Source organism: Lutjanus erythropterus, chromosome 12 (assembly GCF_056507025.1).
Source record: "Lutjanus erythropterus isolate fLutEry1 chromosome 12, fLutEry1.hap2, whole genome shotgun sequence".
NCBI classification, from domain to species: Eukaryota; Metazoa; Chordata; class Actinopteri; order Lutjaniformes; family Lutjanidae; genus Lutjanus; species Lutjanus erythropterus.
This window is the reverse complement of record NC_139328.1, coordinates 15,903,937-15,924,597: the sequence shown is the minus strand read 5'-3', so window position 1 is coordinate 15,924,597 and position 20,661 is coordinate 15,903,937. Positions and strand designations below refer to the sequence as shown.

General features: G+C 38.8%; 1 protein-coding gene across 4 annotated transcripts in view; it reads left to right on the top strand.

The window, feature by feature from the left end:
- Positions 1-20,661, top strand: part of rock1 (Rho-associated, coiled-coil containing protein kinase 1) — a 40,951-nt gene that overhangs the window by 15,830 nt on the left and 4,460 nt on the right. For 3 of the 4 annotated variants that reach the window (XM_084731455.1, XM_084731454.1, XM_084731453.1), the window contains exons 3-30: positions 1,587-1,687; positions 1,845-1,982; positions 2,114-2,289; positions 4,018-4,102; positions 4,280-4,424; positions 5,240-5,378; positions 5,577-5,668; positions 7,092-7,251; positions 7,480-7,555; positions 7,730-7,818; positions 8,195-8,243; positions 8,488-8,623; positions 9,444-9,535; positions 9,615-9,861; positions 10,330-10,436; positions 10,570-10,720; positions 11,410-11,570; positions 12,340-12,524; positions 14,416-14,485; positions 14,582-14,685; positions 15,228-15,393; positions 16,109-16,202; positions 16,286-16,374; positions 16,475-16,666; positions 16,759-16,924; positions 19,066-19,136; positions 19,272-19,360; positions 20,511-20,589. In XM_084731455.1, the coding sequence (XP_084587581.1) occupies positions 1,587-1,687; positions 1,845-1,982; positions 2,114-2,289; positions 4,018-4,102; positions 4,280-4,424; positions 5,240-5,378; positions 5,577-5,668; positions 7,092-7,251; positions 7,480-7,555; positions 7,730-7,818; positions 8,195-8,243; positions 8,488-8,623; positions 9,444-9,535; positions 9,615-9,861; positions 10,330-10,436; positions 10,570-10,720; positions 11,410-11,570; positions 12,340-12,524; positions 14,416-14,485; positions 14,582-14,685; positions 15,228-15,393; positions 16,109-16,202; positions 16,286-16,374; positions 16,475-16,666; positions 16,759-16,924; positions 19,066-19,136; positions 19,272-19,360; positions 20,511-20,589 (3,449 nt within the window). Of the gene's footprint in view, positions 1-1,586; positions 1,688-1,844; positions 1,983-2,113; positions 2,290-4,017; positions 4,103-4,279; positions 4,425-5,239; positions 5,379-5,576; positions 5,669-7,091; positions 7,252-7,479; positions 7,556-7,729; positions 7,819-8,194; positions 8,244-8,487; positions 8,624-9,443; positions 9,536-9,614; positions 9,862-10,329; positions 10,437-10,569; positions 10,721-11,409; positions 11,571-12,339; positions 12,525-14,415; positions 14,486-14,581; positions 14,686-15,227; positions 15,394-16,108; positions 16,203-16,285; positions 16,375-16,474; positions 16,667-16,758; positions 16,925-18,008; positions 18,784-19,065; positions 19,137-19,271; positions 19,361-20,510; positions 20,590-20,661 lie in introns of those variants that run through there. The other variant, XM_084731456.1, reaches the window with a different exon arrangement.

The window sequence follows — 20,661 nt, the reverse complement described above, 5'->3', positions numbered from 1 at the left end:
ACTAACCAGGAACAGTGATACACATCAGCTTGTACACTGGCCAGATGTTTGTGGTAGAACTCACTCTATAATTTCTATTCCACATTTGTGAGTAGCAGACATAAATACCATTCCACCTCTAAAATCTATTGAGATGCGTATTCATGGCTGTTAGTAATGGCTTTCATGGTAAACTGCTTACCACTCTTTGCATTGCTCACTCTATGCTGTCAAAGTACACAGATGTTGCTTGTGGCCTTGTCTCGCTAAGTCTGCAACAGAAATACATTATACTGATGCACTTTCCAATAATCATGTTCTAATGATCATCTAAGGTCTATTGAATTGCAATAATTTAAGTTAAGCTGATCAGCTTGCCTTCATAAGACATGCCTGGGAAGAAAAATCAAAGGCTTAACAGTTCATTTTTGTCTGTGTAATGACTTTTCTGAGGTTTGCATTTTTGTATCAGTTTGAGGGAAAAGTTGAATTCACTGTTTCATATTTGATAATCAACCCAAGCTACTGTAAACCCCTGGGCTAAAACTGCCATTAGGCATCTCCTCAATTACTCTTGGTACAGTACTTTTGTGTATGGCGGCCAAGTGTTAGAAATGCATTGATGGGTATGGACTAATGGACTAGATGTCTTGTGAGACACTGGTCCTCAGTAGCATGCACCGCCTGAAGGGCTCTTTACCCTGAATTCTCTCCTCCATGCATTGTGCTCTTCATGGCTCTGCTCCCAATCACCTCAGCTGATTTACTCTGTGTATGCTGGGGTTGACTGGAAATAATCCTCCTCCACCCCCACACACATGCAAATACAAACAGTATATCTCTGTAACAGCAACAGAATATCCTATTTGTACCCTTTCTAAACATGGTTTATATGTTTTTTGGTCCTCTGGGATTTTTCAAGTAGGGATCATGATCCCAGGAACCAGTGCGCAGAGTGGAAATGACTCACTCTTAATGTTCTTATTCTAATAACTCAGGCCTTGCTTTTTATTTTTAGATCAATTGAACTTGGATGCCCTCACACACCCCCTTTTCCATGCGTTCCCGTGCCAGTTGCGACCCATGTGAATTGAAAATTCAGCTATGACCAAATTTGGCTTAACACTGAATACTATCTGCCCTAGGGGAGCTAGCATTGTTGCTTACTGAGAGTTGGCCTCTCCCTGATGTAACAAACTTTCCCTAAACGGCATCTCTCAGCTGTGCAGAGGCGCTGTCAGTTTTTTCTGTTCTTTTTGCCAACAGGCGGGATGTTCCAAGGAAAGTCAACCACTGCTTTATGTAGACATTATGTGACACCTTAGTGATGTTAAATAGTAAAAACAGGGTAACAGTAAGATGGTTTGCCTATAAAATGCAATAAACTGTATTTTCATAACAAAAATGACAAAATAGAATTCACATTCTGCAAGCTCTCACCGACATATGTTTATTATATTAACTTGATGCCACCTACACTTGTGATCTGCTGTGATGCTTCAGCGCACAAGGCTTAAAGGTTAATGTGATAACTCAAGCAGAGTATAGATTCTCTGCATAGCTTCTACTTTCTGTGAAAATCTGGATTTCCTTTTTCTTTTTTCCAGATAAGGACACCATTAGTAAAATTCGTGATCTACGCATGAAAGCGGTGGACTATGAGGTGGTCAAAGTTATTGGGAGGGGAGCATTCGGAGAGGTGCAATTGGTAAGAATGGCATGTTGTGTTTTTTGTGTTGTGAGTAATGCTGTATCTATAATCCTTTAAGAAAGATCCTTTCTTATGTTTTGCTCTAGACCAACTTAAGTTTATGATAAATGCTTGAATAAGCAAAACTTGATTGTCACCATTTCATCTATTCCAGGTAAGACACAAAGCCACAAGCAAAGTATACGCCATGAAGCTGCTGAGCAAGTTTGAGATGATCAAGAGGTCAGACTCTGCTTTCTTCTGGGAAGAGAGGGACATCATGGCTTTTGCCAATAGCTCATGGGTGGTGCAGGTATGGTGTGATAGGATAAACTCCACCTTGCATCTGAGAAATGAATTAATAAGACATTTTTTCACTTGCTGGCATTTTTCTTTTTTATTCAGTGTTTGAAGTAGTTATTTCTTCTCTTCTATATTTTGCAGCTCTTTTTTGCATTCCAAGACGACCGCTACCTCTACATGGTGATGGAATACATGCCCGGTGGCGACTTGGTTAACTTGATGAGCAACTATGACGTCCCAGAGAAGTGGGCCCGCTTTTACACAGCTGAGGTGGTGCTGGCTCTGGATGGAATCCACGCAATGGGCTTCATTCACAGGTAACAACAAAACTTCTACCTTCTGCCTGTCCTCCTCCTGTGTTTGTTGGTCTGGTTTTTAAATTGGCTACAGTTAAACACATTGGTGTAATTCATTTCTAATGGAAAATGCTGTTTCTTACCCCTCTGGGCCAGTCCTTTAAGTTTTATACTCTATACTTGTCCATAGTAAATATGTAAAATCATTTATCTTTTATAGTTCTTGACCATAAAGAATTTTATGGTTCGTGACAAATGTATGCCCTGTGACGAGAACCACCCCGCTTGATGACTTAAAGTTCTCAAGATATTGAATGTTGTGCAAAATATTGTCAATTACCCACTTCAGTACAAAATAATTTGTGTTATCTTAAATCAATATTGGTGAAGCCCTGTTGTTAAGGCACTGCAAAAACCTGAGTTGTAAATGGTTTGCAAGGCAGGAGATAACTTCACCTTCTTCCTCATTAGCTTCCACTTCAGTTGGTGTCGTGCGGTGATGCCAGCATTACTACACACGGGAAGAAATATTTATTTGCTGTGCATTTTCAAAATATAGAAATGTTTTGAGCATTTGCAGATCCACTGTGATCTGTATATTGTAATGACAGTAGACTGCCTGTATGTGGAAAAACTAAGAGATTATTGAAGTTGCACTTTTTTCGTAAAGTATCTGACGGTTTAACATCTGTTTTGTAAATGGATCATTCATTGTGAATGTTTTTTAATTTATTTATTTACACTAAAAACAGAAAAAAATGGAGGTGTTATTAAGTGAATATGCAGTGATTTTACTGGTCCAGTCCACTTGAGATCAGACTGTATGTGGCCCATGACACCCCTGAGGGTGTGGTGGCAACCTATGATCTAAGAGGGCTTTGTAATAAGCAGGAAGTAGTTCAGGGTCAGAGGGACTGTTTTTAGCATAAATGCTAGTGTTGTAACTATAGGTGTCATGCTGCATTACTGGTTGTTTTCAAAACTGAGACCGTGTTTACTTAAGCACCAAATTTCGCATGAATTTCTTTTGTCATGCATTTTTTTCCCCAGTATAACATCTGGTTTCTTTACCTCTAACTCAAACCAGTTGACTGTTTTTAAATGAGTTGCAGTTGCTGTCATTGTTCCCTATTGTGTTCTTTCAGGAATGATTTATACAAGATTTAAATTGTTATTTAGAGTTTCCTCTGTACATTTCAGTTCCAAGTTGCTGGCTGTAGATCTGTATTATCTTCTGGTGTAGTGGGGTGATCAGTCTCTCAGTGCTGGACAGCACCAAATTTGTATGATATAAATTCTATTGTAGCGTGGCTAAGCTGTCCTGAAATAGTTTTTTTCCTTTATATAATTGGTTACTAATATTATATTACACACAACGCTCTGTGCACAGCTGAAGTGGTGGAAAATTCACACCATGACAGATATATTAAATTGTTATCGCTGTGCTCCTATTAGCTTGCTGGAAGTTGCAGCGAAAGGAAATTTCAAGGAAAAAAAAGCATAAATTCGGCGCTCTCAGCTCCCAGCCTCCTTCATACCTCATTACATCTGACCTATCACTCCAGAACAGTACAGCACCTTCACACACTTCTGATTTTGAGAGCTATTTTTCCAAGTGATACTCTAAAGCAGCTCCAACTTTTTACTGTTCACATACTTGTACACAAAGTGTATCAGTTTTCTTGGTATATGCTAGATTTGGATGTATTAGCTTGTGTGTTTGACATCATTTTAATTTTGCCTCCCCAGGGATGTGAAGCCTGATAACATGTTGCTAGACAAAGCAGGACACTTAAAACTGGCAGACTTTGGGACCTGCATGAAAATGAACAAGGTATCATATTTAGTTTCTGTCAACATTATGAATGTTATCACGCGACATACATTATAGATACTTTAAGTGTAAAATTTCAGGTTTCGTTGATTATTTCGGTCTATGAACATTTTAGGCTAGACAGTAATTGTAACAGATTCATTGTTATGAAAAAGTATTGCAAATTGTCCTCTTCAGGATGGTATGGTACGATGCGACACAGCAGTGGGAACTCCAGACTACATTTCGCCTGAGGTACTAAAATCCCAAGGAGGAGATGGCTATTATGGCAGAGAGTGTGACTGGTGGTCAGTGGGAGTGTTTCTGTACGAAATGCTAGTTGGTGAGTATTTGCTAAACAGGTCAACTGGTTAACAATAATGCTGTTATACCTATACCTAATGCTTATTACTGGATTGTCTAATATCCAAGCATCTAATTCAGGGACCTTTAACGTTTTTCAGGCCATGAACTCTAAGCTGATAGAGAAACAGAGCAGGGACCCACTGCTTCATATATTGCAGTGGATATTTTCTGGTTTTGTTTCATTTTGCTCACCTGTAGCTGTCAGGTCAGCAGAAGTTGAAGCACACCTAATGTTAAATATGTTAGCTTCACTCTGCACTTTTACCACTGGTTTCACTTGGGATAATAATACAGCTAATCGACCAATATGTTTCAAATAATACACAGCTAACTAGTTTGCTGTTGTAGGTTCTACTCAGTTATGTAATATTTATGTGTTCAGTAAATTAAATTTGTATTTCTTTTATGAATAGGCCAATTTATCTTTGCTAAATTGCTGGATTCATGTTCTTGTCTGTTTTCAGACATATTTTAATTTAAAAAAAACTAAAGAAGAGGACCTGAGGGATCATTCCATGTTGAAGTCCCATGATTCACAGGCCCAAAACTGCTATAGAAAGACTTAAATTTGATTTTGACAAGGTCGTAAAAATTGATTGGATCACACTGAAACAACTACAAAATGTAACCAATGTGAAACCATTAAGCACTAATGGCCTGTGGTCTTACATTATGTGATTTAGATTGGTAATTTCTTTTTTTTGTGATGTTCGTTATGTATGTTTCATGTAGTTTGTTCTCATAGAAAACATTTCAGTAACTCATGACCTTTGTTCTTGTGTTGTGCATCAGGCGACACTCCTTTCTACGCAGACTCCCTGGTGGGGACCTACAGCAAAATTATGAACCACAAGAATGCCCTGACCTTCCCTGATGACAGTGACATCTCTAATGACGCCAAGAATCTCATCTGTGCTTTCCTGACTGACAGGTTAGATAGTGGCAGACTGAGCTCTGGATTTTTTAAAGAGGGTTCTTATCACAAGATCGTTTTGTTGTTTAGTCGCAGATTGTTTTCTGGCTTAGAGGGTCCTCGGTGGAAGGAATCTTGATGTGCCTCTTAAAAACTGCTTCTGCTGGTAAAATCATGCACATGAAATGATAATGGGGTCCTCCCTGATCTCCACAGGGAAGTTCGGCTTGGCCGCAATGGTGTAGAAGAGATCAAGAGGCATCCTTTCTTCAAGAATGACCAGTGGACATGGGAGAACATCAGAGAAAGTAAGAACATTTTCACAGTTGAAATTCCTGATTACTTTCACGCCTCCTGTTTCAGTTGGCAGTCTGCTCACTGTTACTGCAATCATGCAGCCAGCGATCATGTTTTCCATTTGACCTACTACAGACAGTTGCAGGAAATTCTTGTAGACGAGCCATTCATTCAGTATCCTTTCCAAGACCAAACGTGATTCCTGCTCAGAGGAATAATTGGCAGCATAGCGTTTTTTGAGGCCAACAAATGGGGAAGCAGTCCATTGCAAATGTTAATGCACCGGGATTGACACTGGAGCAGAGAGAGATTAGAAATGTGTGGCTAAATCCAGGAGCTATAGTCAGTTCTTTAGTGGCTTTATATTTAATACTTGACTAGGCTGAAGTCAGCACTTTGGTGTTGGCCACCCCTGTCGTTCCACTGGCTGACCAGCTCTGCTAGCTGGCTGCTTTCCCTTGTTTTAAAGAGGGTTTCTAAAGAGATCTGTGATCCAGAAAAAACAGTGCAAAGAAAACTGAAACACTTGTTTCTGTCTCATCTATCTGGACGGTAATCTACCTCAAAATATAGTAATTGATGAGAACTAAAAGAAAATGTTTATGTAGACGAATAAAGTCAAACAATATGTTAATGTGATTTTTAAGGTCTAATATGAGCATATAAATTACAGGTATACTGTACTAGTTTTTGTCCCTGTATTTTACGATTTGTCAGTCATTTACTGAGTGCATTTTGAAACCTGTGTTTTGATTTTTTTGGTCGGAAGCTAAGCAGTGTTACTGCTGTGTGTACAGGGTGAGCAACAAAAGGTATTTTAGCCACTTAAAAAGGTTGCCACCACAAAAAAATCTGTCAGTTTCAGTGTAGCCTATATTTAGAATATTTTCACCACTTGCCATCAGGTAACCCTTTCTGATGGGAAACTGCTGTTGCACAAACCAAATATCACTCTTTCCAAACCAAGAAACTCCATAGCTGAAATCATTAATTTTACATTGCAGAACATGTAAGTTGCTTTTCTACTGCTGCCTCAATCTGTTAGTTTGTTTGTATTATTGTGTGACATCAGTGAATTTGAACGAGCCTTTTAAAAACACCAAAATCACAAAATAACACAAGCTAGCAGATCGAGGCAGTATTAGACAAGGAACTCCCATGTTCTGTAAAGTAAAATGACTGAGATTGGTTGGTTTGAGGTGAGTGATATTTGGCGTATCTAATGGTGATTTTGTTATCTGAAAATGTTGGCTGATGGCAAAGTAAATCCCTTTTTTTATGTCTAAAATAAGTTTTGTTACCTCATGCATCCCCACATCAAATAATCCAATCCATCCCTTTAACACGTAGTGACTTACTAAGCGTGATGGGCTGAGGTGGTCCTGGTATCTCACATTGTCACTAATCTTTGATCTTTTTCTCAACCCCGTGTAGCGGCTGCCCCAGTAGTGCCTGAACTGAGCAGTGACATTGACACCAGTAACTTTGACGACATTGAGGAGGATCGGGGGGAGGAAGAGACCTTCCCCATACCAAAGGCCTTTGTGGGCAACCAGCTCCCCTTCGTGGGCTTCACATACTACAGCAATCAGCAGTAAGTGTGCCAGACTTTGCTCCATACCTTGCTGGCGATCAGCCTGCTCTCCGTTTAACACTAAATTGTCCACATATACTCTTTTTTACTATAATAAAAAATGTACTGTACGAGGTGTGGTACAGGATTGATGCAGTGGCAGTTGTTTGTTTTCACTTTCAGAGACTTTGAGGTTTTAGTATGACCATTGTAATTATATATCTATAATAAAACTGTTTTCAATTCCAGCCTTTTGCGGAAGTCCAGCACCTCCACAAAGGCCAGTGACAAACGTAGCAGCTCCACAAAGGAAGACAAGAGTCATGTGAGTAAACTGCTACTTGATAATTGAGATGTTGAATATCTGCCAGTAGTTTTTCCTCTCATGACTTCTAATTTCTTTCATGCAGCTCTCTGCAACATCTGTTTGTATCTGTGAAGATCTAAGATTGTTTATTGTGTGTGTGTGTTTTTTTTTTGTTTTTGTTTTTTTTTTTAGCTGGAGAACCTGCAGAAAAGGATCTACCAGCTGGAGGAGCAGCTCCACAGTGAGATGCAGCTGAAGGATGAGTTGGAACAGAAGTGCAGGTAGGAAAATGGGACATTTATTCATACACAAAAAGGTAGCTGTTTACATTGTCAAAGTACAGACATGAGGCAAATTCTTTGGTCTCATAGACGGGCAACAACACCAACAACAGCATCACAGAGAAGGGTTTACAGCATTTACTTCTAAAATAAACATTTTATGGCTTCTATTTAAATTACAATATTGGTAAATGCAAACAGGGCCCTAGATATATTATGACACCAGTGTGTTCTCTGCCCCTTGTTGCATTTTCATAAAGAGTAAACAGACTTTTGTGCACTGAAATGTACATGAGATTTTTCTTTAACTTCACTGATTATTGTAAGAGATATTCAGTATAGTTAAGTACTTTTTTTCAAATTCTGTTCTCCCCAGGACATCAAACACCAAGATCGACAAGATCATGAAAGAACTGGATGAAGAGGTGAACCGCTTAAACTTTTTCTCTTTCACCATTCTTTTAATGGACAAATGATTAATTCCTGATGTTTGCTGCTCTGAGTGCAATTATATTAATTAAAAGAAACATAGACTACATGTACAGCTTCTTTTTGATAATGCATTCAGAAAGTGTGAGTTGAATAAATTACTATTTCAACATCAGGGTCTAGATTATGTATTGATGTCTACCTGCCACATCACAGCTGCTCTGTTGTTCCTCACCACAGGCAAATCTGAGGAAGAGTGTGGAGGCCAGCATGTCTATGCTGGAGAAGGACAAGATGATGACGCAGCACAGATTAACAGAGTACCATAGAAAAGCTGACCAGGATGCAGAGAAAAGACGCAATTTGGAGAATGAAGGTAAAGATAATAAGGTGCTGCTAATGTATGATTCAGACACTTAGCAATTAAACTATAATTGCAGAGTGAAGTGATGATGCAGTCAATATTTGAACATAGTTTTGTTGCAATTTAATGACCTCATCCACTCAGTATAATTTAGTCTGGGTTAGGGTTGTTGCAATATATTGGTATTGACAATAACTATATTAAAAAAGTATTGACATGTTAATAATACACATATAGTAATATTGTGTGAATAACTCAATGCCTGTTAAATATACTGTATGTCGTTTCTTTCCGTTCTTGCTTTGTCGCCCTCCCCGAACATCTCATTAAGTGTAATTGTACTTTTTTATGCTTTTGTACAGTTATGGTTAGAGACTGTCTTCATTTCCCTACACTTGTATTTTTGAGAGTCATTCATTCATTTTCCCCCAAAAATTTCTATAGATTTCATGATAATATCAATATTGTGAATTCTGTTGGCCGTGATAATCGACCAGTGAAAATCTAATGTCTTGCTGCTCTAGTCTGGTTAAGACAAATGCTCCAAATGAATTATCTGGTATCCTGGTGTGACCTTCCTTTTGCTCACCGCTAACTAGACATCTAGTTAACTGTTAAACCCTGACATGTCTGTTTGACTTTCTCACTGATTTTTTTAGCAGAAGACAGCACTGAGTGGATTGACTAGCAATATGTTTTTTAGAAAGGCTTAATATTTTGTGTGTGTAATTTAACATGATTTTAAGCAGGAAATTAGGAATGTGTTTGGGATTAAAATAGAAGATTAAATGAAGCCTTGTCTAATTTCCCATCTGTTATTATTTTTGTCTAGTGTCCACTTTAAAGGAGCAGCTTGAAGATTTGAGGAAGATCAGTCAGAACTCTCAGGCCTCAAATGACAAGATTCTCCAGCTGCAGAATCAGGTATACAGCAGACATACTTGCAGACACACAGTCGGGGTGAGTGGAGCAAAATGCATTAAATCACTGTTTTGATTGACAGCTGGAAGAGGCCAACGACCTCCTGCGTGCAGAATCGGACACAGCAGCAAGACTCAGAAAGAGCCACACAGAGATGGCCAAGTCCATGAGTCAGTTGGAGAGCTTGAACCGTGAGCTGCAGGAGAGGAGCCACGCAGCGGACGGGGAGAAGGCCCAGCTGGAGAAAGAGCTCCTGCTTCTACAGAGCACCCTGGACTCAGAGAGGAGGAACTATAGCCAGGGCTCTGAGGAGATCAGGGAGCTGCAAGGTGAGTCACAAAAGATGACAATCTGTGTTGATGTTTATCACTTCAGAATGAAAAAACATAGTTTAGAGGGAATTTTAATATATAAAACCCTCTTAGTTTGGTTACAAATAACTCTTTAAGGCTATTAAACTAATGCTTATTCAGATATTTGAGACAGCTGCAATAGAAGCCATCCATCACTGATGTCAAACATGCCCAAGCACACACAACGCACCACAGCCATCAAATCAGTCTGTTTTATCTGTCAGCCAGCTATCTTTTAATGGAAACATGCTCATGAAAGTCATAGGATTAGTGTAGAAGGAGGAGAGTGTGGTGTTGAAGTCATTTTCTAAAGGTCAAATATTAGACATTGAAAATTCTGAACTGTCTGAATGGCTGTAAGAAAAAGAGTTTTGTGATGAAAATACCAGCTTCAAACCATAAACATTCCGATGGTGACTGACTGTTTTCATCATCTCTTCTCAGCGAGGATGGCAGGGCTGCAAGAAGACAACAAAAGCTTGAAGGCCAGCCTCTCTAAAGTGGAGACAGAACGCAAACAAGCCCAGGAGAGGAGCAATAACCTGGAGAAGGTATACACAACGCATCCTAGTATTATTTGTGCATATATGTAAGTGGTTCCACACTGTTGTTAATTAGCTAACAGAACAGTGGTGTTTTCAGCTTGCTTTGTCTTATTTGCCTTGTTGTTACTCCTTCCCACAGGAAAAGAACAACCTGGAGATCGACCTGAACTACAAACTCAAGACATTGCAGCAGCGTCTGGAGCAGGAACAGACGGAGCACAGGGTGACGCGGGCACAGCTCACTGACAAATATGAGTCTATTGAAGAAGCCAAATCAGCTGCCATGAATGGTATGCCAGTTCTGTGTCACAGCATGCCCTTCTGCACTGTTTTTTTTTCACTCAGCTTTATTTATTTGGTTCTCCTTTTTCCACAAAGAATCCCACTTGAAATTCTCTGTCTCTTAATCTTTATTTCATTTAACTTCCCTCTGACCCCATCTTCCTCTTCCTGTTTCATCTGCCTTGTCTACCGTCTGATCAGACTCACCTGAAGGGGATGTTTGGGTGGGTGGAATTTAAGGAGTGTAAATCAGTCAGCATGTCAGGACTTTGCCTTACTTTACATATTAAAGCTAGACTCCAGAGCAGTTTTTGCAGTAGATTAGTCATCTGTCAAGGCGATTTTCTTGCCTTTCACCTAGTGCATGCTGGAATAGACTCCAAGACTCTCTTTGGCACGTGTCTTACATGACAAAAGTTCACTTTTTAATAACTTAAGGCTCACCATGGCCCAAAGTATTCCCTTAGTAATAGGAAATGAAGAGGAAAAAATGTGAGAAAATACATTTACTTGCTAATAATGATTGATAATTTTGTGGCAATACAATTTGTCACATTTGATCAGCTGATACTCAGTAATCAATCAATATGTCAGAATTTATACATATTAAAGAGATTGTTCAGCATGAAATGATCGCGCAAGGTTTTCAACAGTAGAACAAGTAAACAACTTTTTTTCTGTCACTGTCCTCCTCCAGCTGTTCAGCAGAAGATGTCTGAGGAGAATGGAGCGCGGATGCGGGCAGAGAGCCGGGTAGTGGAGGTTGAGAAGCAGTGCTCAATGTTAGAGTTTGACCTCAAGCAGTCTGTGCAGAAAATGGAGCAGCTGATGAAGCAAAAAGAAAGGCTAGAAGATGAGGTAAGTAATCCCTAAAAATCCTTGATTTTCAGCAGTGTCTGGTGTTGCATCTACACAATCACTCATGTATACCAAAAATCGTTTAATCTTTGAAATGAAACAATCCTGTTTGGTTTGTTTTTCTTTTTTCAATTTGTTTCCGTTATGTCTGGTGTCACGATTTAGATGTGATGATAAATTTTTTTGCTTAGGTACCTTGAAAGTGTTTGAATTTTACTCCTAAATCTTAACTGGGCAAGCACATCTAAATATTTTGGGAAATTAATAGCTATTTCCTGATTTATCTAGGCAAAAATGACAAAATTTCATGATTTCTTTTTTCCCAAAGTATGACCATTATTTTCCAATTTGCAGCCTGTATCTCCCCAGATGCCTTGTCGATGTAGGGTATAAATTTAGCTTTTCTCCCTATGTGCTAAATATTAAAATATTTTATAAACAAGAAATTATCTATTTCCGTCACGTTTGCATACAGAGTTGAGAACAAAAGAAGGAACGGTAGTTTTTCATATGTACTTAGAATGCAGGAAACATATCTAATTATGAAACAAACCATGATGTATTAACATTTATCAGCATCTTATTTCTCTTGTCAAGCCATCATCTTCCTGGAGTAAAATAAAGAGTAATCAATATTTTAAACCTGCATATTATTGATTAATGCCCCTCCCCCGCAGCTTGTCAAGTAATTGTATCTCCAGGATACAGAGGCCGTTTATCAAATACAGCATCTCTGATGTCTCACCTCTCTCCTGTCCTCCCACTCCAGGTGAAGAGTCTGCGGATACAGGGAGAACAGGAGTCGAGCAAGCGTGTGCAGACTCAGAACGACTTGAAGAGCCGCACGCAGGAGGTGGACCGGCTTAGGTGTACAGAGAAGCAGCTCAAACAGGAGATCAACGCAGCACTAGAGAGTAAACGCTCGCTGGAGTTCCAGCTGGCACAGCTGACCAAGTGAGTGGCCGTCCTGCACGAGAACTTTAAAACTGATCACTTGTTCTTTTCACGTGATGTTGCACATGATGTCCATCCACTAATCACATTACATGAAGAACATCTTTGGTGATGGAATTAACTTTTCATTCTCTACTGTGTATTTGGACAGCTTATTTATTGGTATGAGACAAATGTCCGTGAAAGATACTATTAGCAGCCAGCAAAAATCTGTAACATGAAAATGCATTTTATCTGAAGACACATTACTGTGTTATTAAGATAAAATGTACCATGACATGTTTAACTTTTGTAGTGGTATCTTACTGGGTGTGATTAGCCCCATTAAAGACTTAATGTTACTGGTAAAGTATGTTGTGATAAACTGGTAAGAGTCAGCGGCAGTTAATAATCTTCACAAACTGAGCTCTGAAGTTTGAATCATTCTTTAGGCATGTAAAATTCAGTTGAGATTTGTTAGCAGGCAAAATTATAGTATTGTTGCATTTTGTTATGAAAAGGCATTCAGGTTATAAATTAATAATGATGATACTGATAAAGTTTATTTATGTAGCACTTGTCTGGCATCGAAGAAGATTGAAATAAAATGTCAGTAAGAGGAGATAGTAGTAAAAGTAGTGACATTAAAACATCTAAATTCATGAAATGTTTCCATACGTCAGGAGGCCAGTGCAAGGTTAAGTTCCATGGAGAGGAACGCATGAGTGTCCAGAAAAAGTCCTAGAAATTGAGCTCAAGAAAAGAGTGAGAACCCTGAAATGGTTACAGACTGAACCTACAACAAAGATTGACTGCATAGATACTCTGACTAATGTTCATAGTGCAGAGAGAATGACTCTTTCATCAGCTCTACGGGGTGATAAATACAATACTAGAAAAAAAATGGATCGTGTTTGTGACCTCATGAGATAAATACTGATCTGTTACTGTATGAACTGACATATTATTTCCATCTGTGCAACATTTGCATCAATGCATAGAAGACCAATCATTTGTTCTACAATGTTTTGTTTTATTTCCATGCTTCTATTTTTTTTCCCTCAAATCTTGTTGTTGATATTTTTTTCTTTAGTTTTTTAACAGTCAGTACAGTACAGACATGAGGCAAAACAGGACATGTCCTAAACAATACCCTCAACAAAACCCTCATCCCTCTCACCTAGCCAAAGACATCAACAAAAAAAGTATAAAAGATACATGAGGAGTTATCAGACAGACAATTTGGGGGGCTGCTCGGTCTTCCTCTGTGTCTGATGAGGTGTCCAGAAAATCAATATATTCCAAAAAAGTATAAGTATAAAAAAGCACATCACATGAGATGTGTCTTCATATAATGTGCATGAAATAAACAGAACAGAAATTATGACACTAAGAATAAACGCTTGTATTCTTATTTTAACTAGGAAAATGTGATAATTTGAGGTTATTTAGGCCATTGTTCCGGTTAATATCAATGTGAAACTAACTGGCAGTCACTCCAGCCAGGAGCTCTAATTTTCTGTTATTGCTGCACCAGCCAGTAATGCTCTTTGGAAGTCAAGGCGTAAATTGCTCTTCAATTGCCTGCTATTTTCAAATAAGTGCTATTATTCCAGCTTAGAGGGAGACTGCGCCAAAGCTGTTCTGCGACAGTGTTTACATCAAAGGATTAGGGTTTACTCTGGGTCCAGCTCCATCCACTCCATTGCTAATCCTCTGGCTGGTGCTGCAGCCAGTGCCGCTGGATGTGACTGGTTACATTCTACTACAGGGGCTGGCTCTGTTCGCCCAGCTAAAGAGTGTTGTTTGGAAAGTGTTCACACTAATGAGTGTGCACAATTAGCTACAGAAGTTGGTTTGATGAAGAAATGAAAATGAAGTGCCTGATGCATTTTGGTTCATGTGTTTACAGACAATACAGAGGCAACGAGGGACAGATGAGGGAACTTCAGGACCAGCTTGAGGCCGAACAGTATTTTTCTGTAAGTATTAAGTCTCAGTTCCCTAATGTCTCTGTCCTCTTTGTGATTTAGTGTGAAACCCACTGGCAAACCGTTTGTCTGTCTGTCCTCCCTCAGACACTTTACAAAACTCAGGTCAAGGAACTAAAAGAGGAGATTGAGGAAAAGAACCGGCAGGTACAGGAGGCTCACAAAAAGGTGCAGGATCTGTGCAGTGAAAGGTAAGAAACTAAAGTCTATTTACAGAAAACCTCAAGGCCAACATTTTATTGATTTAACCACTCAAATGTTGATGAATTATCAGCTTTAGCTTTTGAATTTGTATTGTGGTCTGAAAAGAAAATGCTATATAGTAGGTATGCAACAATATTAGGAATATCGCCATAAAAATGTCACAATATTATATCAGACTGAGACAGTATCTACCTGCAAAGTTACATGGTTAATTATTTTATTTTCTATTTTTTATTTTATGAAAGGACTTCTTACTGCTATTGACTGCTGTTTTACTTTTGTTTTGTAATTGTACATATTTTTTTGCACATGGGTAGGTCATGGCTACCTCTATTTAATTTAAGAAGGAAAGCAGAAGCGCTTTAAGTTAAAAGGAAAAATGAACTGTATACCAACAAGAAATGCTGTACACATAAGATTTATTATGTAATAAACAAATTGTTGTCAAGTTGTACTCTTTCTTTGCTTTCCTACTTTAAAGCTGAGGAGACAATATTGTATAACTAACTTTGTTTTCTCCCGGATAAAGGGACTCCCTGACTGCCCAGCTGGATCTGACTGTAACCAAGGCCGAATCGGAGCAGCTTGCCCGGGCACTTCAGGAGGAACAGTACTTTGAGCTCAGCCAGGAGAGCAAGAAGGCAGGGACCAGACATAAGCAGGAGATTGGAGAGAAGGAAGCTACTATTGCACGGGTGAGAAAAACCTAAATTGTCTTTAATCTCCAATATTATTTTGTACTAGGGATGGCTGTATCGATTCTGCAGGATTGATGCCTAAATTACCAAATGCCACTCATTTGGTATTGATTTCTTTTAGAAAGTATTGATAATAAAATTATATAATTGCAAAACGTGGCTGCATCACTTCCAAACATTTTCGGTTCTTTTGTAAAAGGTTTGTGCCAATAAATAGTCCTGACATTTTTTTTAGCTGGTTCATGCCACATGACTGTGGAAACCTTTGTGGCATGAGAACCAAACGCTTCCACATCCACCTTGGGAGAGTTTAATAAATCTATGGAGAATGACAGAAAAGAAACGAAGAGTAGCGTGGTGCAGCTTTTCACCTGTATATAACGTGCTATTTCTGACGAGTGTCACACAGCAGCATCACATTTACAAACAATACACTTTAAGAGGCTTGACAAAAAAACAAAAACAAAAATTTAATTGTTCTCATTTTTGCCTTTGTAATACATTTTTTTTTCTTTTCTTTGTTTTCCTTTAAAAAATTATTTATTGTTTATTATTTTGAAAAATTACATACTTATTTACAAAAATTTCAGTAGCGGTGTCAATAAAATGTGACCAAAAGGAGTGGTACCATGTCAAATTAAATTGTACACCTATATTTATTGTCTAATTTTTAGTGGAAGAAGTGATAATATTGAAATTTATTTCTCTGCAGCTTGAAGAATCCAATAAAACTCTGACCAAAGATGTGGAGAACCTCAGCAAAGACAAGGCCGATTTAAGTGAGAAGCTTCGTACTCAGGAGGAAGGTATTGTCCCTTTACTGACCGTTGTTTCTTTGCTATATTCTGATTACATTGTTGTACAAGCGGAGTATCTTTTTTTTTGACAGAGTATGTGGCTCAGAAGGAAGAGATTGCAAATACAATCAAGGCCAACTATGAGAAGGTCCTCAACACAGAGCGCACACTGAAAACTCAGGTAATGATGCAACTTTTTAGGCAGAACGTATTGGCAAAAACTAGTAATGCCAGAAGAGAATGGAGGTTGATGTTTTACAATTATTTACCTTCTTTATCAGGCGGTGAACAAGCTGGCAGAGATCATGAACCGCAAGGACATGAAGCTGGACCAGAAGAAGAAGGGCAGTACTGCTGACCTGCGGAAGAAAGAGAAGGAGAACCGCAAACTTCAGCTGGAACTTAATCAAGAGAAGGAGAAGTTCAACCACATGGCCATCAAGTACCAGAAGGAGTTGAGCGAGATGCAGGCGGTAAGTTAAAGAAGTCTCAGAATACTGGAGCCCAGTAAAATCATAACATTTCCTTGTTTTTAACCCAAGTCTCGCTGATTTTCTACCACCAGCAACTAGCAGAGGAATGCACATATCGCAATGAGCTACAAATGCAGCTGGACAGCAAGGAGAGTGACATTGAGCAGCTTCGAGAGAAACTGAACGACCTGCAGCAGCGCATGGATAACTCTAGTGTCACCAGCCTACAGACAGATGAGACAGACAGCAACATTGCAGGTAGGGTCACCACAGGGCCTGACTGGACATTGCTGCTGCTACTTTGACCATGTATATGAGATTTAATACCCAATGCAGGATTCTTCTGTGACTTTTAAGCCTGAAAAAAGTTTGAAAATCGAATTCAAGAGCATTTGAGTAGTCAGGAAATTGCATAGAAATACATAAGGTACTTACACACTGAAAATGCTTAAAAATATTGCTGTTTGGATGCTGTTTTTAGATATGTTGCACCCATGCTTTTTTCATTTTGTAGCCATCAGAAAGAAAGCAAGTCATTTTGTTTTTAAATATCATATTATGACAGAAATGTATCATATCAAATAGGAAAGATGTGCTGGGTTGATAATTTGCATCCACTATTGACTTACTTGAACACCATACTTTAACCTCCTCCTCGTGTTTCCTTGTAGCAACATGTTTTTCAGATATTTTCAATATTTATTTGTTTGTGTGGAGTGTTAAAGACATAATCGCAGATGTTTATTGAATAGAGTGTTCAACAGGAGCTTGTGGTTTTAGGTTAAGTACATTAAGGGGAAGAAAGCTGTGGCTGTCTAACGGTTTTATTTTTAAACCCCTGCCACCATATTTGGTGCGGCACAATGTAGTGTACTGATGGCGGGACAGTGCAAATTAATGATGACACATGGTAAATTGGTAAGTGCACGGGGTAAAATGCCAGAATTAGCCAAAAGGCTTTTTTAATCCTTGCCTACGGTGTCAACAGGCTTCCAAAAGTACAACAAAGTATAAATGTAACATGCAGTTTAAAGATAGGAAAAGGACACAGTTGTTAAAAGGGGTAAAAGCTGTGGTGACATATGCAAGCAAGCAGGACATAAACAGTGCATGCATTGCGTACATATAAATACAGAACAGTTGTGATATATACACATATAGAACAACATTTGCAGACAAGTATTGCAAACAAACAGGACGTAATAGATAGCAGTGCTGACGTGTGCAAAAAAAAAAAAAGAAAAAATGCCCAATACATATCTTGATTTTAAAATATGGTCTGTTTTCATATGTGCTGGTGTCTGTGGTTAAATCATTTTCTCTTTATTCCCCTCATGTCCAGCTGGTTCTCCTTGCTCTTCTTATCTTTGTAACTTCTATTCCTTTCCCTCTGTGAGTAACTGAGTGGACGAGCCCCTTTTGCCTGGCCTGTGCTGCAGCTGTTGTGTGTTTTTTTGTCTTTTTTGCCCCTGATTTTCTTAAGTATTCTTTTCCCAGAGGGGAGAAAGCCACCTCTTTTTTTGGGGGGGAACACTTTTGAAAGAAGCCTGATGGAGTGGAGAGGAAAATATTTTTCCAAATTGTCAAAAAAACCTGACTAACTTTAATGAGATGTTCAGCGGAGATGCTGGTAGTGAATTTGCTTAATGTCACGAGGTCCACCCTAACGTTAAAGTAACCACATCAAATCAGAGGCATCATACTTGGCTACACCCTGTGTGAGGTATACTACCTTACTCTCAGCACCTTTCAAAATGTGTCTTAAACTGAAAAAGCTATTTTTTTTTTATTCATGGCACTGTGTGATTAAAACACTTAACACTCTTATTAATTTTTTTTATCAGCATGTTCACCCACAAGTACTGCTCGTTTGGACACGAAGACCTCCCTCACAATGTCACATTTAGTAGACAAGCCTCTCTTAGTTCTCTGTACCCGTTTTAACTTATGTTGTTTCAGCTGCATGCACTTGAAAACCAAATAATGTTTATAACCTGCGACGCACATGGTTGTTTCTGTGACAGGAGTGAGTGATCAAGCTAATTAAGTGAAATTAAATACTAATTCCTGCTGCAAAACGCTTGTTAAAAAGCCTTTAACATAATTTGAAATCAGAAAATGATCTGGTAACTTACTCATGTTTAATACTTTCCTCCTGCATGAGGAGCGTGCAGTAGCAACATGGGATATCCAAACTCATCTCTTATCACCTTACTCCAGTGCAGTTACCAGCAGAACTTCCTGAGGGCTTTACAATTATTATTAGTCTTTGTCACTTAACTTTTGATTTTTTTCCCCAGTTGAGTTTGGATTTGAACACTGCATGGTCTTTTTTCTGCAGTGCATTTAATCCACTGCATAGATTTGTAATTTGTTTTTGCATCTGAACTTCTTTTCAGAATCCAGATTGGAGGGTTGGTTGTCCATTCCTAACCGTGCTAATATCAAGCGATACGGATGGAAGAAGCAGGTATGTTATATGTTTATTCGGTGTTTCCTCTGCGCGCCTGCATTGTTTTGAAGTCTGTTAAGGTTTGTTGAGAATGCTGCCAACCCCTTGAGGGCAATATCCGCCTTCCTCTCATTGTCCTTCCAATATTTGCAGTATGTGGTGGTGAGCAGTAAGAAGATTCTGTTCTACAATGATGAGCAGGATAAGGAACAGTCCAACCCCTCAATGGTACTAGATATCGAGTAAGTATTTCACACTCCTGTCTGTCCACAGAGATCATGTCGAACAAATCCCACTTCAAAAAAAGTTGGGACGTTGTGTAAATAAAAAACAGAATTTGATTTGCAAAAACTTGTTGACGTATATTAAATTGAAAACAGTACAAAGACAAAATATTTAATGTTCAAACTAATAGACTTTATTGTTTTTTGTAAATATACACTCAAGTTTGAAGCCAAGTTTGTAACACTCAACAGGTTAACAGGTTGATTGGTAACAAGTGACAGTATCATGATTGGATGTTAAAAGGACATCCTCGAAAGGCTCAGTCGTTCACAAACGAGGATAGGGTGAGGTTCACCACTTTGTGAAAAACTGCGTGGCCAAACAGTTTAAGAATGTTTCTTAACATAAAACTGCAAGGAATTTAGGGATTTCACCCTCTAAAATCCATAATATTAAAAGATTCAGAAAATCCAGAGAAATCTCTGCACATAAGGGGCAAGGCCGAAAACCAACATTGAATGTCTGTGACCTTTGACCCCTCAGGCGTCACTGCTTTAAGAACTAATAAAAACCCACATAATTGTAGCCAGCCTCTGTGATGGTATGGGGGTGTGTTAGTTCCCATGGCATCATGGGTAACAGTCACATCTGTGAAGGCCCCATTAATGCTGAACAGTACATTCAGGTTTTGGAACAATAAATGCTGTCATCCTGATGATGTCTTTTTTTCAGAGATGTCTATGCACATATTTTGCACTGTGGCATTGTAGTAAAAGAGTTCAGGTAGACTGACCTGCCTGCAGTCCAGACCTGTCTATCACTGAAAATGTGTGGTGCATTATGAAGTGCAAAATATGACAACAGACTGGACTGTCGAGCACCTGAAGTTGTATATGAATCAAGAACAGGGAAGAAATTGTGTTTTCAAAACTTCAGCAGTTGGTGTCCTCAATTTCCAAACACAAGTGCTGTTTAAGGAAAAGGTGATGTATCATAGTGGTAAACATGCATGTACATTAAATATGTTTGTACTGTATTCAGTTCACCATAGGTCAAAAGGTTTTTGCAAATCATGGCGTTTTGTTTTTATTTACATTTTACACTTGGGGTTGTAAATGTAAGAGTGTTATTGATAAATAAATGCTTATCTTCTGCCCCTTTGTGTAGCAAATTGTTTCATGTGAGACCAGTCACACAAGGAGACGTGTACCGAGCTGAGACGGAAGAGATTCCAAGGATATTCCAGGTTAGAGGCTTCTTCCAGTCCTGCTATTTGTCCCGATTTTTTTTTTTTCATATCTGCATTCAGCCCAGACTT